Below are 18,770 nucleotides of genomic sequence, written 5' to 3' on the forward strand. Positions count from 1 at the left end.
TATTAATAAGATTTAAAAATAAAAATTGAGACTGCTCTCTCTGATTCAGAATTGAAATTTAACATTTGGTCAATCAACAATAATCCATTGTTTTAATATTTAACTTTATATATTTCAATAAAAATTGTTCACCTTCCATCACTTTTTTCAAATATATATTAAACTCTTGTAATTTTATATTGATAAGCAACTCTGTACTGAAAAAATGGTTAATTGAGCCAAATATTTGATCAGTAAGATATTATACTGCTATTTTATTATTTGGCACAACAATTTAATTATTTATGTGTCCATTCAATTACGAACAACAACTAAGAAAATTTTTATTCCAAATAAAATAACAGTTTTACTTATAAACTAAATAGTTTGCCCAAATAACGATTTTTTCGGGTGTCTCCAGTTTTTACATTCTCAATATGTTTTAAAATGTTTCAGCTTCAATTTGGATGAGTTCAAAAAGTTTTTACTTTGGTGGCACCTAGTAGCATATTCTAATTTTGAATAGAATAGAATAATTTGGTAGACGTAAAACGAGCATAGGTTCTTACAGTTCTTACATACATTTAATAATTTCAGAGAATTTCCTGCATAATTAAAATATTGTATGTTTAGATACATGTATTGTATATATACAAAGATAAAATGGTAAAAGGGGAAGTTTTTCGAGAATGAACGAACAGCGTGGAATTTACAAAAAAACGAAGAATTAAATTTTTTCTGAAGAGTTTAGTAACATATTGTGAAATGAACATTTAGTAACGGCTTTTCATCTATTTGCCTCTATTAATATTACACAGGGTGTGCAAGTTATAGAAATAATACAAAATTGTAACTGTACATAGATTACAGTACACATTTTGTATGATAAAAACACAATTGTTATAAGAGTGAAAGTATTGTGTTGTCTTGAGATTTAACGTCACTGCTAAAAAATGTCCACAATGCCTTATCCATTATCTATAGTCACTCCCATTTATTTGCCAATCAAACTGTGGTAGGAAAAGCCCGAACATGATATATCAAGAGTCAGTTGATAAATCATTTCCATCTCACTGATTCTGTCTTTGTATTTTAGAGGAGTCATGTATTGGGGATTATCTATAGATACGTATTGTTCATTACGAAATGTGATAATATTCTGACAAATTGATCGTAAGTATAGCAAAACCGCGAATGGGTACTTAACTCGTCATCGGAATACAGAGTCGTTGATTAGATATTCATTGAAAATAATAATAACAAAATTACCATTACGTAATCATCTTTAAGTATTAATTTATAACCATACTGAAAGAAATATACTCTCTACTCTCTCTCTCTCTTCTCTTCGCAGTTTATCAAAACACAGCATTAATTACTGTAATTAAATTTATAACACCTTAGAATGAGATTTTCCATTATGTAACTGCAGAGCTAAAATTCCAAAGGTCAATGATCAATGATTGTATAGAGTGAAGCTTAAGAAAAAACAAGTCGCACTTTGAATTTTAGGAAAGATAATAGATTCAACCTAACACGTTGCGTCATAGATCACTTTTCTGAACGATAAAAGGCACCTTCAATCTTAAAAAAAAACTCTGTCGTGCTTAACTCTCTACTACAATCAAAAATTTGCTTTTATACAACTAATATTTCATGGTTTATACCACGCCTTAGAGTTATAACAATGAATCAGTTTATGCGTAAACGGAAATTTTAATTTCAAAATGTCTGAATAAAAATTAAGATTCATTGAGTCATGAAATGTGTGCTATGTCACAATCTTCTAATTAACATAGTTTAACCATTTCGATTAGAAAATTTTGCGAACTCGAATTTTGTGTTCGTAACAAATTCACGGTTAACAATGTTTATACTTTTGTGCTTCTTATTGGAAAAAAAATCCTTTGATTTCGAAAGCTTTAAAAATTAAATTGTGCAACTTGTCCTTAAACGACATAAGTGTAAAGTTTCAAATTAATCATAATCTACTATTAAATAGGCTCTAATCGCTACACATGTGAAATGTGGCTGTTTAATGATTTGAATCTTACCTTAGTAATCGTTCTGAAAGAGTACAAATTAGCAGTTGCGAGAGGTCTGATTGTGGCGAGGTTAAAAGTTTTATCCCTCAGCGATCCACGCTTAAACCCCCTCTATTTAATATGTATACCTCTGAATTTGATAGTGAACTTTGACAATACAACTATCACAAGTTGTCTCAAACCCTCCTAAAATTATAGCTGTAATTATAGGAACTTCTTTCTCCCCATCACTTGAAACAATTGCAACCCTACATCCTCTCTTGATCGATGGACGTCTCATTTAATTTGTGGAATCTGTGAAAGATTTAGGCTATATTCTTAATCGCTCTCTTACTTGAAATTAACTATTTGCGGATATTTCGAGGAAAACCTTTAGATTCATCCAATAGCTTAATAGGAATAAAGAATCACTTCCTACTACAACGCATATCCTCCTAGTTAACAGCCTCATCCTTCCTTTCTTTGACTACGGCTGAGTGCTATATGACGATAATACTGATGAGCTGAATGCCAAGCTTTTTTTAAGTCAAAGGAAAAAGAGTTTTGTACTTAAAAGTTGCATTTTCAAACCAAAAATGTAAATTTTCCACAAAAAAGTTACATTTCAACCAAATAGTTTAACTTTCTACCAAAGTAGTTAATGTGCTTAACAATATACATAAATTTTCAACCAAGTAGTTACATTTTCAACCTACATAGATGACTTCGCAACGAAAAATATGATAGTTGATATTATATAGTATATTATATCAGCCTGATTATCTAGAGTGAGTGACTGAAAATATTTGAGTTTTAACTATGGGACAGCTTCCTAGATGGTTGGGCGTACCATTCGCGGAGAGTCAAAATTTGATGCTTAAGTTTACTATCCCAGAATGTCAAGCTTGAGATTCTTGAGTGTCAACATTTGAAGACTAGATTCACTATCTCAGAGTGCCAAGTTTACGATACTGGGAGTGTGTACTAGATTATCTTAAAGTGTCGACTTGAAAATCCAAGAATATTCAGGTCGAATATAGAAAATGGTTTAATCTATTATGCTCATATACTGAAAATGATTATCTCTGTTAGTCGAATCTTTTTTTTTTAATTATTAAAATTTGTATTAAAAAATTAATTTTGCACATACCAGAAACATCACGTGACGTGGGTATATTACCAGTTAAATATATCTTGTGTTATTCAAATCCCATGCTAGTTTTTTAATCAAGTGGAATGTGTAACTGGAAATACCGACATTGCGTGCTGTTTCTGGTATATAGCCAAATTAATTAAGTTTTTAAAAATATGTAAAAGTAGGACCTCTTAGCTCCGTACAGTTCGGGGCTCTGTACAGATTTACGAAAGTTCGCCGCGCGTATAAAGCAGGTATACGAGGCGGCGCTGCACCTACATATTGCGGACGCCTGTACCGAATGCAGCACCGAAAATCAGTACGGCGCTGAAAAGGGATCGGCCTACGGAGGCGCCGATATCCCAAGTGTGATTAAATAACTGAACTGAAACTTTTTAATGCAATATATGTATGTTTTATTTTTATACATAATAAATATATTCGGGTAAAACTTACACATTTCTGTTAGAATTATTTTTAAAGAGGTATTCAACCACAGATCGAACTATGGTGTTTTCGAGCATCGTGATAATGCAAATACTTTACATTCAAAATTATGTATATTATGGAAAGATAGCACAAGCATTTTCCACAAAATTAATGAATTCTTAAGAACAAGAAAATTGACTACTTTAAGAAGTGAATTTTCAACCCAAGAAGAAGAATTTAAAAAATCAACCAAATATTCAAATTAACCTCCAAATAGATCAACTTTCTAGTAAAAGATCCGAATTTTTCCAAAAATAGTTAAAGATTTAACCAAATAGTAACATAAAGAAGAATTTTTTCGAAAACAGTTGAACTTGTAGTAAAACAGTTACTTGTCGACCAAGAAAGATCAATTTTCAACCAAGAAAGGTGAGTATTCTACAATAAAAATTGAATGTGTAATTCAAAAGGAAGAATGTTGAACTTTCATCAAAAAAGTTCATTTTCAACCAAGAAGGTGCCTTTTTATGTAAAAGGTAAATTTTCAAGAAAAGAGTAAAGTTTTTAAGCTAAAAAGTTGAATGTTTTAGAAAGCAGTGGACTGTTAAATCAAAAAAGATGAATTTTTAACAAGATAGTTAAATTCTCAACAAAAAAGATGAACTTTAAACAAACAAGAATAATTTTCTACCCAAAAAGGCGTCTTTTTAACCAGATATATGAATTTTGTATAAAAGAATTACATTTTCAACCAAGAAGTTGAGTTTTCTATAAACAAGATTAACTTTCTGCCCAAAAGACGACTTTTTAACTAAATATATTAATTTTCTATCTAATAATGTAATTTTTAACAAAAAAGTTGTATTTTCTACAAACCAGGTTAGATTTTTGTCCAAAAAGACGACTTTTCAACAATAAAACATGAATTTGCTACCAAATTGTTGCATTTTTAACTTACGCAATATACAGTATGAAGTTTTAACCAAAAATGGAATAGTCAAATTTTCAGATAAAAACTATGATAAAGAAAACTTTGAAAAAAAACGAATGTTCAAAAAAGTTGTTAAATTTTCAATAAAAAATGAATTTTCGACCAATAAGATTCATCTTTTATCAAAAAAGACAAATTTCCAACTTATCCAATAAACAGGATAAAGTTTTAAACAAACATAAAATAGTTAAATTATGGGATAAAAAATCATTTTTTAAATTATATAAATCAATTTTGTACAAACATAAAATTTTAAACCAAAAATTGAATTTTTGAACAAGAGGATTATTATTCTACCAAAAAAGACCAATTGTGAACAAAATACATACATTTTCAACAAAGTTATTTAATTTTAAAGCCAAAAAGGCGAATTGTCTAAAATAAAGTTAAATTTTCAATCAAAGAGATGAATTTTCATAGAAAATGATGAATTTTTTGACCAGAAAGATGAATTTTCATCAAATACAGATTTTACAGTCCAGAAGGAAAAGAAGTTTATCCAAATTATTGAACTTGAATGTCATTAATTTTGTACTAAACAGTTAATTTTCAACCAAAAACTATTACGATCCCATATTCTGCAAAAAAACGTTAAAGGACAATAAATCATATTATACATCAATTGATTTTTAAAATAACTTCACTGATTAATAACATAATTACAGTAATACAACTTTAAACATTGTATTATTCTAACCCTAAACCCAAAACTAATAGTTCCAAAAGTTCTCGAGACTTCTACATCAGGTAAAATAGATACCATTCCCAATTACAGCGAATCACGAGAAAGCCCAAAAAATCGCAGATAGAATTTCAAGTATGGAACACACTTCGCAAAAAGCAAACACTCGTACGGTCAAAAGGAATGCAGACAGGGTATTTCACTTGAACGTACTAGAGTGCCGATTTGATAATCCCTGACACGAAGGCTGATTCTCTACAGATTCGCAAGTTGATAATAAGAAGAGAATCTCTTTGACTATAAGGAACAAATTATGGATTGTACATGATATTTTCTGGAAGGTCAAACTGACCGTATAAATTTTGACATTCAAAGTTTGACTATCTATTTTTCTCCGTGTTGGTATAATTTAAAAATCCAATAAGACTTTCTTTCTTCGGTTTTACGGTCAAAATGAAATAAATAGAAAAAAAAGCAATTATAGTTGTTTAAAAACACGTTTTTATTTTTAAAGTTTCGGCTCTTAATGCAGAACTTCACCAGGAAAGGTTTTTACCTGACGCGAATTACTTAGTGTCAAAAATATGTCGCGATAAAAACGTTTAAAAACTTTGTGAAGTGAAGTGACGCTAACTCGAAGTGACGCTCAGTGACTGTGGCATATATTTTATGCAAACTTACGTATGGTGTAGTGACAGTAAGTGACTTTTAGTGACTGTGAGTGACTAGGACCGTGTTTTAAGTGAGTATCAGCATTTTTTTTCTCAAAATGCCCGACGAAGAAACACAGGCAGAAGGAATGCCGAACGTTAAAGTTGCAGCCGTTTCCCCTACCTTCAAGCTGCTACCCTTTAACGCCGAGGAACCGGAGCTGTGGTTCTCTCAGCTGAAGGCTTCATTCCAGGTCAGCAAAATTGTAGCAGATAAGTTAAAATATAACCTGGTGATAGCAAATCTCGAACCTCGGTTCGACATGGAAGTTCGGGACATCATTTGAGAGTCACCACAAACAGACAGGTATGAAAAATTAAAATCTGAGTTAAGTCGATGCTTTAGTTTGAGCCAGGAACTAAAACGCGCCGCCGGTGAAACAAAAGATCATTTTTTAATTGATACTGGTTCGGACATATGCGTGTACCCACGATCGCGAGTGCGCGGAATTTCGAAAAAGACTTCTTATGAATTGTACACCGCGAATGGTTCAACAATTGGAACGTACGGGATGATAACACTTTCTCCTAATTTCGAGCTGCGACCCCTGAAGATATCGACAAAACAGCCATAATCACGCCCTTCGGGTTATTTGAGTTTCCGTACACGCCTTTCGGTCTCCGGAACGCAGGTCAAACTTTCCAACGTTTTATGAACGAAGTAGTGCGTCGATTAGATTTTTGTTTTGTATATATCGAAGATGTACTCGTTGCGTCGACATCAGTAAAGGAACATCGTCAGCATTTTCAGATACTGTTTCAAAGATTTAAGGAGTACGGTCTGTTAATTAATGCCGCGAAATCCATGTTTAACGTGACAGAGGTCGATTTCCTGGGTCATAGAGTTTCCAGAGAAGGAATTGAATCGCTACCGGAAAAAATTGAGGCTCTGAAAAATTTTCCACAACCTCAAACAGTCAAGTAACTCCGTCGATTTTTGGGTGCCATGAATTTTTATAGGCCTTTCATTCTAAAAGCAGACAAACTCCAAGCAGCATTAAACGAATTGCTAAAGGGGAACGTAAAAGGTTCAACACCCCTAACGTGGACTAAGCAGGGTATACAAGCTTTCGAGCCATGTACAAAAGTTTTGGTATACTAAGACATCAATTTAAATCGTTTTTTAAATTGTACGATAAGATTTATTTTTAATACGTTAAACTTATCGAAGCGAAACAAAGAACTATTTATTAAATAACAAAAGTACAAACTGGAGACCCTTTTTAATAGCAAAAATCCCCTATGTCCCCTAAAATTGAGCTGGTGAAGCACTGTAATGCCTGTTGCAATATAAAAAACTGAAGCAAGTTTCTCATATATATTTATTATAAACCCACTGTTTCTCCGTTTTAATCAAAAAGTCCGGGGTGCTTCTCGTGAATTTCCGTGATAGCCAGTGTCTTCTTTGAAATTCCATCTCTCGCCTATGCGTCAAATTCTGTTTGAGTAACAAAATAATCTTCTCTGTTTCTGCGTCAACGACTTGACAGTGATTATGTTGAGAAATGGAATAATGAATTGGTAGTTCTCAGAAACGACTAATCAAAATTATTCATTTTTTTACTAATTCAATTGGCAAGGTAAAAACAGTGGCCCGTTGGCTAAATCATTACTCAAACCGCTGAAAGTTACTAATTTTTCAGTAAAAATTGAGTGTACTGATTGAGTTAGTTAAATTTTAACTAATTCCGATTTAGCGAGTAAAGAAATATTATCTAACATGGAAACAACGTCAAGCGAAACTAAATAATTTATTTCCAGTACTTTAATGGTCTTTAAATTATCTTTTAATTTCCAACTATTTTTTACATATGCATTAGTGTTTCCCGAAATCAGTTTTAAAATGTTAGATAAAGAACTAAGTTCAATTGTACGTAGGGGAACCAAGGATTGAAATAATTAGTCTCCAATTTAAATCTGGTTTGTGCTTTCTTGACAAAGCATAAACTGTGGCAACAACGATATTATGCATTTTTAATTTATGCGCCATTTGTTCGTTAATATATCTATTTTTCCCAACTGAAAATAATATCAGTACATTTCTCTTTTACTGGGGACTTTGTTTTTTCCTGATGAAGGCGCAGACGGGAGAGACGAAATGTTGAAAATAAAAACGATGTTTTTTAACAACTAGAATAGTTTTTTTTCTGTTTTTTTTTTCAATTGGACCGTAAGACCGAAGAAATAAAACTTTATTAATTTTTGAAATTTAATATTATTTCAACCAAAGAAAATTTTGTATTTTAAATAAGCCACAGTTCTATTCAACCAAAAAATACAAATTTTCAACAAAGTAGCTGAATCCTCAACAAAAAGATATTAATTTTCTATTCATATATGTCTTATAAATATCTCTTAAAAGGAGATATATAAATAACAAAAAAGAATTAAAATTAATGTTCCTAGTTACTGAAAGCATCTTAATTAAGTTACGGTACAAGTTATTTTTTAACAGAGTAACGAAGTTACTCTAAAAGATGCAAATAACGTAACTTTTCAGTAAGTTAGTTACTTGTAATAAGTTAGAAACCAGCTCTAATTTAGTCTCTCTTGTCTGATTAAAATTTATAGTGTAAAAATTAGAAATTAATTACACATTACGTGATAAAAGAAGAATTTTCAAATTGCGAAACTGAAAGTAATTATACAAAGCTTCATAATCAAAAGAGAGTTCAGAAGCGCGAATCTATTACTGCAATGAGCGTTATTACAGCAACTCCAATCAACTTATCGCAGACTTATATGAGTTATGCGATTAATCAGAATGCTTATAACTTGGCTCGTTATTAGTTATCGTTCTTTCTGTTGTCAAGAGGATAACATTCCACTCTGTAGACTGTAGCCGCGCTTATGACCTATGTTCCTTGAGTTATTTTTGCCGGGACAATCCGGTGATGCGTTCCTGAACGAGCGACGACCTCAATGCAAACATTAACAGCTTTTCTGATCTGCAACCCTCCAATTTTTCAAGGTTCAAATTCTGTATCCTAATGCTTTTTAAACTATTCTATTGTCAGTCAAAAATCAATTTTTCTTTCTTCGATTGGTAAAATTAGCTTTTTTATGTGATTGATTCTTTTTATTGCCGTGTACAGGTTCACCGAAATTCAGCGGGGGTAGAAAACACATTTTGGTAAGCCAGGACGCTAAGTAATTATTATTATTATTATTAGTATATTTATTATATATTTATTATTTGTAACCTCTGGTCATATGGGGCCATATGCGACATACGGCAATATATAACAGATGAGATAATGGTGATCATCAGGTAAATGTTTTTGATTCGGGTAATATATTTTGGGTAATAGGGAAGGTAATATAGCACATGAGTAATAAAGCACATAGCGTCTATGTTTTTAGTTAGGCAGTATATTCTATATAAGACTGTACTATATTTTACAAATAAATATGTAAAATAATTGAGGGATGCCCTCACGGACTTTTAAGGGCATGTGACACTTCGTGTTGTGTTCATGGGGTACAGTTCCCCCAGTTTTTTGTTTCCACAAAAATGAAAATTTTATAAAACTTAATTCGGAGATGCTATAAAATATCATAACGGACGTCCCCGGACTCTTTTTTTTAGGGATAATAACAAACAAAATTTTTATGTATGTGCACTATTTTGAGGTTAGGATCATTTTCAACTCTCTGTCATTCCGATAATGTAGGTCCCTGTCGTACTGGAGCTGTCGGTAGCACTCAAGAATAATTATGAGAAAGAATTGTAACACACATAACCTCGATATACACACACGTCAAATTTAGCAAAATTAAAATGCTTTGAATTAACCCACAAGATAGTGTGCAGGGACGTCCGTTAGCATGTTCGCTATGATTCGCCAGATTTTCAAGGCAAAATCTTTATTATTGTAGGAAAAAACCGAGGGAATCTAACACTGATAAAATCGATACTAATTCCTAAGCGCCATACAAATTAATCAAATTTAGAAAAATACATTTTTTGAATTAATTCACAAAAAAAGTTTGAGGGGACGTCCGTTAGCATGTTCGTTATCATGTCTCAAATTTTTAAACCAAAATATTTATTATTCTAGGAAGGAAACCGGGGAAAACTAGAACTGGTAAAATCGATCATTTTCTAAGTATCAGATTCCCTCAAGGAAAACAAATATTTTATCTAACTTTTTTCACAATTTTCTATAATAATATGTGCCATAAGTTTTGCCAATTACCAAATGAAATAAGAAAATTTTTTAAATTTATTTTATATGAACAATGTTGGTGATGTGGGTCCAAATTTTTTTTCCGCCTATAAGTAAATGATAAAAATTTTAGAAACGAAAAAAAATATAACCTTTTGTTCAGTTTGTTTATTCTTGAAGAGTCGTCGAGAAACCGAAAAAAATTTATATTTTGATCTTTTATAAAACCAGTATAACTCATTTTAATCATTATATAATACTTTGATGGTAATAGGGGACCTCTAAATATTATCTAAACGACTCCTCCTTTCAAACAGCTCATTTAAGGGCATGTGATACTTCGTCGTGTGGTCAATCGGGTACAGTTCCCCCGGCTTTTTTCCACAAAAATGAAAATTTTTAAAAACTGAATTCGAAGATGCTATAAAATATCATAACGGACGTCCCCGGACTCTTTTTTAAGGGATAATAACACAAAATTAATTGTGCTAAATAAAAATTGTATGCATGTGCATTACTTTGAGGTTACGCCGTTTTTCATCTCTGCCTTTCCGATAATTTGGAAATTATCTATGAATTAAACTTTTTTGATTGCCTGCCAAAAAGATTAGTTCCGGGAGATTAGTTGCTATGTTTGTTTGTAAGTCAAAAGTTTTCGGCTAAAAATATTGTGTAGTTTGGAAGTAACGCTCGGGAGAATTGTAACACACATAACCTCGAAATATACACACACGTTGTTAGCAATATCAAAACTTTTTGAGAAAAAAACACAAAAAAAGTGTGCGGGGACGTCCTTTAGCATGTTCGTTATCATTTCCCAGATTTTGACGCCAAAATATTTTTTATTCTAGGAAAAAAGCCGGGGAATCTAACACAGAAAAAATCGATACTAATTCCTAAGGGCATATGAAAAATGTAAACTTTTGAAAATTGAATTCGGAGATGCTATAAAATATCATGACGGACGTCCTCGGACTCTTTTTTGAGGGATAATAACAAAAAAATTGATTGTGCTAAATAAAAATTTTATGCATACACATTATTTTGAGGTTACGTCATTTTTCATTTCTGCCTTTCCGATAATCTTGAAATTATTTATGAAATAAACTTTTTGATTCCCTACAAACAAGGTTAGTTCCGGAAAATTAGTTACTATGTTTATTTGTAAGTCCAAAGTTTTCGGTCAAAAATATTGTGTAGTTTGGAAGTAACGCTCGGGTGAATTGTAACACACATAACCTCGAAATATACACACACGTTGTTAGCAATATCAAAAATTTTTTGATGAAAAAACACAAAAAATTGCGTCTGGGACGTCCGTTAGCATGTTCGTTATCATTTCTCAGATTTTGAAGGCAAAATATTTTTTATCCAAGAAAAAAACCGAGGGAATCTAACACTGGAAAAATCGATACTATTTCCTAAGTGCTATGCAAACTAATCACATTTGGCTAAATTAAAACTTTTTTAAATTAACCCACAAAAAAGTGTGTGGGGACGCCCGTTAGCATATTCGCTATCATTTCCCAAATTTTGAAGTCAAAATGTTTATTATTCTAGAAAAAAAGCCGGGGGAACGTAAGACTGCTAAAATCGACAATTTTCTAAGTATCACATGCCCTTAAGCATAAAAATATATTTTTACAGAAAGATTAATTTAAATTTAAATATAAAACTTTAAATAAAAAGATATTCCCTTAAACTCTTTGAATTACTATAATATAAATAATAAAACCAATTCGTTTTGAAAATATCAATATTAAAAAAATTTAATATTATAATGCCGACAATTGCATTTTTAATAAAAAATTACACTATTCTTATTACGTACAATATCATTCAAATGTTGTAATTATTCCGGTACCTTGAAATATCAAGAAAATGTAGACCTTTTCAAATTATTTTATGTTTATTTAAATATTTGCCAACACGTTTCGACTCGCACCCGAGTCCTTTGCAGAGCGTAATTCTGCAAACAATTCATCAGTCAAAATTGAAAAATTGAAAAATGAAATACTTCACATTATCTCAAGTTCAACTTGAAATCAAAGAAACTCAATTTCCAGCCCTATAATTTGAGCATATAGAAATTTTTATTCAAATTTCAGATTTAAAAAATTGAATGTAATACACAGAAAATCGCCGATCTTCCAAAATAAACCAAAATCGATGTTGAATTCAGTTCCAAGAAATTTGAGCCACACAGATTCACTATGATAATCTAGGAGAAAATCATCATTTACGGACTGTTTTTTCTCATTCAGAGCAGCGTGAAATGTTGTCAACAAACTGTCAGTCACCTGTCAAGATGATTTTGTCGATCGTTATTTGGGTAAAATAGATGTTTTATAAGCAGGTAAGTTATAATAATAATTACCTAACTTTTAATTTCCTCCTATTTACCAGTGAGTATAAGTACCTTGAAATAAAAAATGTACTTGGGGTGTTATAATTTCAAAATCTTAGGCTAGTTAAAACCTACATGACATTCAAATCAACAAAGCCGGAATGCAAAAACTAAGTCGTGAACGTCTGCTTTAGTTTAAATGTCGACGGCCATGACTAACCTGATATTTGGAGGTTGCATTAGGAAGTTATAATTTTATTCTAAGTGACTAGTACGCACTGTTAAATGAAAGAAAGTTGAAAATTAAGTCAACATTAATTCAATTAGTTTCCTTATTAATAATTATTTAGTCTAATATCGCAAAGCGAATAGTTGCTTTGACAGGTGTTCAGGTGGATCGCAGCGCGATTCAGCACTACAACTCTCAGCATGAGCCAAAATTCCGTCTCAAAATGATACATTCCCCTAGATGTCCAGATGTGCAACTAGGTTCAGAAGAATAAATTTGAAACTGAAAATTCTCTGTAATTCTCATTGGGAGACAAATGGAACTTGAGCTGCAACAAACTGAACACCAGCGTATTTTTGTGTATAATTAAATATTCTATAATGTTTGAATTTTTACAATATTTTTTATTATTATAAATCTTTTTTTATAATAAATATATATTCAAGGATATTCATTGCATTTACATTTTGAAATTTTATTTCTAAGCAGTCAATTAAAATTTTGAAACTCTACCAAAATATGCTTTATCACTCAGGCTTTAAAAAAGTAAACAATTTCAGGTCGAAACGATGAAAATTCCGAATTAATTGGGAATCATATTCAAATCACTATTTTTAGCAAGTAGCTAAAAGCATGTATATATGAATTTTAAATTAAAATTGTTATGATTTAGAAGTCCTGATTACAATTGTACAAAAATATTATATGCAGTAGTAAAAGTAAGTAGTAGTACGGCATCTCCTGCAAGGAGGAAAACTTTGTTCTGGCATAAATTAAATCTAATGTGACAAAGAACGATTCAGCTGGTTTCATGAAATCGTAAAGTCATGTTACTATTCCAATTTCCAAAAATATTTCAAGATGACTCTCACAAATAAAAAAAATCTTGAGGTTCTGCAGAAATTCCACACACTTCCCGAATTCCACCTTGATTTGTATCTAATGTATAAATTTCTCAACCTCCAATTTGCAATAAGAAAGGAAAGTAATGAGGTAGAGTAAAAATACTTTAAAAAACTTGCGGGTTAAAATCCGGAAAAAGTAAAAAACAATTTTGATATCAGTTATACCTTTTATTCCCTTGTTAACATGATTTTTTTTTCTATTAGCTTGAAGGATATAGTTCATTTTTTATATACAGTTTCTTCTAGTGAAAAATAATAATAAATGAGACATTTTTTTCTTAATTAGAATTTTTTGAAAATGTTACTATTTTGTTACAATGAAAAACATTTTGATGGTGTTTAAAAAGTTTCAAAACCACAAGAAAGATTTTTTAAAGTTCTAAATTAAAAAAAAATTATTTTTATTTATAATTTCTTATATCCTAATACAATTTTAGGGCGAGCCTTAATTTTTTATAGGGAATTTACAGGATTTTTAAGTACTTCAAGGAGTTTAATTTAATATTACAATTTCAAAAAATAGCGAAGGTTTTCGACGTATATTAAAACTTTTTGAAGAGATTTAAAAAAATTAAGAAAGGTTTCCGCAGATGAACTAGGATTTTAAGCGATTTCAAAGGTATTTGAGAGGTTTTAAGACATTTAAAGAGATTTGAAGGCCTTTGACATATTTCGAAATATTTCAAAAGAAGTCACGGGATTTCAGTTCAAGAGCTAGCGAAATATTTTCAAGAATTTTGAAAGATGCCAGTTTAAAGATTTAAAAATATTTTTAATGATTTCACGAGATTTGAAAAGGTTCCCACAAATTAAAAAAACTAAAGGGTTTTCATGGATTTTAAAGAATTAAGAGAATTACAGAATTTTTTTAAATTGGATAAACTTACATCGTTGAAAATTGATTCATGACTGTAAAAAAGCCCGAGCAATCATAAAATGTGTTGCATAACAATTACGTATATGTCTTAATAATTTGAATGTAAACTTGAAATAGCAATCTTCCATGCTCTCAAACTTAAATTAAAAATAGTTCAAGTTTGTGCGCCTGAAATATTTTCCATTAGACTACCGCACGCACGCGAATCGCATGTTTCACGTCCCTAGATTTTTATTTTATAATATGTAAAACAATTTACTCTAAAATGCATAATAACAAATTTTTAAATATTAAGAATTCTACACATTTTTAAAACAAAATTTTTTGGAAATCTTTTAAAATAACTTAACTCTTTTAAATCCGTTAAAATTTGTTGAAATCCTTACTGTAACATGAAATTGTTTAAATCAGTACCAATCCCTTGAAAAAATGTTATCTTATTTTCTAAAGTCCTCTATAAATTCGTAAAAATGTATTGAAATTGTGAAAATACGTAGAAATAATTTAAAATTCCTCAGATATAAATTAAATAAAAATTATTCATTAAATTTATATAAAAAAACGCGTTTGAATCATTTACGTTCCTGAATATTTAAGATCCTTTGAAACTTTTTTATGTTCTATGTATTTCTTGAATTTGTGGTAATCCATAGAAATTTCTTGAAATAAAATACATTTTATTTCCTAAAGTTTTTTGGAAATTCGTTTAATTATAATACCTAGAAATCGTGGGAAATCGTATAAAGCTATTAAAATATACGTAGAAAACATTTAAAAGTTCAAAAGTATAAATTAAATTTCCCTTTAGAAAACCGCTTAAACAAAATGCACGTGCGCGAAGTTTTTTTATTTTCTAATATAAAAAACATAAACTATTTAAAAACCTATAATGCCTCATTTTTAAGTATTTGAGGTTTTAAAAATTCTTGAAGGCAGTCAAATAATTTAAGAAATAATTAAGATATGTTTACAAAAACTTTTTCTTTCGTAATGATGTACATAAATATTATTCGTCGCATATTGAGAAATTTTAAATAGCAATATTTTTTAAATCTTTAACGAAAAATCATTGATATCTGAAATATTTATATTTACAAATGATAATTTAGAAACATTCAAATGTAAAACGCCTAGAAATGATCTAATATTACAAAATCCATTTTTTTATTCCAAACGCTTATAATTTGAAATTGTCTAAGCACTGAAAACAGTACCTGCTTAAAAAATGTTTGATTTACGATGTAAAACTGAAATACTTAACTACTATGAACATTTTAAAATTAAACTCTAAGTTTTTATTTTGGCCTTAAATAAAACCTTAGACTTCTTTATTTGATAAAAAGTCAGAGAAAGAAGTTTGTTTATATTAAGGTAAATATTTACGATAATTAGATATTACATGGAATGCACATTTAAAGAAAAAATGTTTAACATCTCATAAAGACTGCGCCTTTTGGGTAGTTCAATAAAAAAATGCCATTAACATCAGTTGTAAATCTAGCAATTCTTGTTTTAATTTTGGTCTGATCGAACAATAATTATTACAATATGTCTAAAATAATGACAATCGTTATTGAACTTTATAATAATCTTCAATGTGAACAAACAAGCCATCGTACTTTATCACAGGTAACTTCAAAAATACTTAATTTTTATTAATTATAATAGATAATCCTGAAAGTTAAAAAAACTTACACTATTAATGGTTGCCACCGTGCCTTATTCGAAGTTCCAGTGAGTTTTTGGACCCAATTGCCGTATTATAGATTTATACAGTGAAGAAACAAATTTCTTTTCAAAAATAGTTTTCCCAACAAAAAACCATTATTTACTTTTACTATTATTATTATTACTATTTCATGTAAGCTTCAATGTATTATAAGCTTAAATGAATTTTATCTAATGTATACAGCGAGCAATTTGATCCAGATTATGCAAAGAATATCAAGAATAAACTATTGAAATTGAAATATCTGCTTCCAAATAAGTTTATATTAGCTTATGATGTATTAGAAATTACATTAAATACACTAGGACTTGGAATTAAGAACGGTTTCGGGCATGACCTGCAGTGGCCTTCAATATAAATGCAGACAATCCAAACTTGGAGAGGCAGGGCTGCATTAATCATTTCTGTTCTATTTGGACGCATGACGCAACTTGCTGCAACTAACGCGCTGGGGGGTGTGACAATGATCACGAAACCGTCGAGGCATCAATTTTTGGAGCGACGTACTCCCGGGCTGATTAATTCCAATATTTTGATGTTAGTAAAACAATTTTGTCAAGAAATGAATTTTTTCACTGTATAAAATAGAAATTCTATTCACAACACTTTGTTTTCATAATGAATTACTTTTATTCTGGAATGTTTGCTCTAAACCCCATAGAAAATACTCTTTGTAGTTCTGATTTTTTCACCAGGTGGCATATCGTAGATTAACGATTCCCAATACGCCGGAAGGGTATCTCATTGACCTTGACAACAACGCCATTTGACACGCGAACTATTAGGTAGTTCGAGGTTTCGGGAGAAATGTTCATGAAAAACTATAAGATTTCTCGTTAATATTGAATTGCAATTAAAATTTATTCCCATAAGTTCTAAATTGGTGGCGCTGTTATAGGTACCCAACAGGCATATTCTAGTTATGAATAAAATAATTTGATGGATGTAAAACGGAAAATTGTATTTTCAAATAGGCTTTGTCTAGTCGTCCCGAATTTTCGGTACGAGGAGATACTTCGTTTCAAACATCGTATATATTTAAAGAGAAATAAGGAAAAGGGAGAGTTTAAAAGATATGAAAAAGAGATGATAAATATGCGAAAAAGCAATGCTGAACAAAATGAATAAAAGAAAGAAAGAAATGATATCACTTCCCTGAAACATGTGGTTACATCATCATCTAATTCGCGAAATAAAAAGGCGCGTGCAAATTTTTTTATGGGCGAATGGTTGACTCTTAAATTGAGCTAAGTTTGAAAAGCGAAACTATATTTTCTTTTAGCCAATCCCTGAGCAGAATGATGAGGCGAGGCGAGGCGACGCAAGAGCCCTGAGAGCACTTGACGTGACCTTGCTTTGTCACTGACCTGTCCTAGGCAGCGACTGCGCCAGTGGCGGGTGGCCATAGCCACACCAACTCATTCTCAGAAACGAGTAATTCACTCGTCCCCTCTCACTCACACAAATTCGGTATTTAGCATGTTTTTATCAATTTGTTTGTACACACGTATACATGGCACTGCACCCATCCACATGCAAAGTCAATTTCCCACCGAACTTTTTGCCAACCGTCCGGTGCAATGGCACCTTAAATTTCGACATTCAGAAATAGCAGACCGTCGCGTCGCGTAGCGTCGCCTGCGAAACAAAGCGAATGCGTGGGTCTCGTTCGGTGAGTTCGCCTTTTCTCGGTACTGGAGCGGATGTCGACTGCAATTCGTTGATGAAATAAATTCGCTTGCCATTCCTAATATAATTTCATTGTCTCGTAAACATCCGCGTATATTGGACGTTAATCAATTCTGTACCTTGAAATTTGCAACAGATTTTCAGTTTCATGCAATTTTTCTTATATTAACAAAACAGATTTTTTTCCTGATATTTAGAGATAATTGCAGCCCTGAGATTGTATGGAGGTCATTAAAGCCCAACCTACCAACCATTTTTCAGGACGTATTATATTTTTTGCTTTCTCATAGAGGTAGGTCTGGTAGGATTTTAAGCTAGGTCATCCATTCCGAAGTAGTTTTTTTTTACTTTATATATTTTAAAAAAATGTACCTTGTTTATGTAAGAATTTTTTTGTACATTCAAAATACAACAATATTATATCTAACGCACTTGTTCATGTCTTCGAGACGCATTGATCGACCTATTGTTGAAACTTTTATTCTCTACTAATACCGATTTATGAAGTTGAAAAAAATTAGTGTATTCTGTTCATACAAGAAAAACTTTTTCCATATTAGGAATAGTACAGCACTGTATCTGACGTGTTTATTCGCGTCTTCGAGACTCATACAATGACCTATTGACGAACCTTCTATGACCTTATATTATCTAGCAATACCCACACATACATATATAAAATATATTGTTCATCTGGTTGATATGAGAAAATTTTTTTAATATAGGAAGACAACAGTTATGAATATAATTTTTTTTCGCGTCTTCGGGACGCATCGATTGCCCAATTGATGAAATTTTTACCACCTATCATAACTTCTAATATCGTTTTTAAACATTTTAACCAAATTATTTGCTTCCCTTTTAAGAGGATTTCT

At 31.0% G+C, this 18,770-nt stretch overlaps 1 protein-coding gene across 1 annotated transcript in view; it reads right to left on the reverse strand.

Moving 5' to 3' along the window:
• LOC117174558 (caveolin-3-like) overlaps positions 1–17,795 on the reverse strand; it is a 506,197-nt gene extending 488,402 nt beyond the window's left edge. The window contains exon 1 of the mRNA XM_033363769.1: positions 17,574–17,795. Within this exon, the coding sequence (XP_033219660.1) occupies positions 17,574–17,612 (39 nt within the window). The 5' untranslated portion in view covers positions 17,613–17,795. The remainder of the gene's footprint in view (positions 1–17,573) is intronic.
• Positions 17,796–18,770: the final 975 nt, after the last annotated feature.

The sequence above is a fragment of the Belonocnema kinseyi genome, chromosome 6 (assembly GCF_010883055.1).
Source record: "Belonocnema kinseyi isolate 2016_QV_RU_SX_M_011 chromosome 6, B_treatae_v1, whole genome shotgun sequence".
Classification (NCBI taxonomy): Eukaryota; Metazoa; Arthropoda; class Insecta; order Hymenoptera; family Cynipidae; genus Belonocnema; species Belonocnema kinseyi.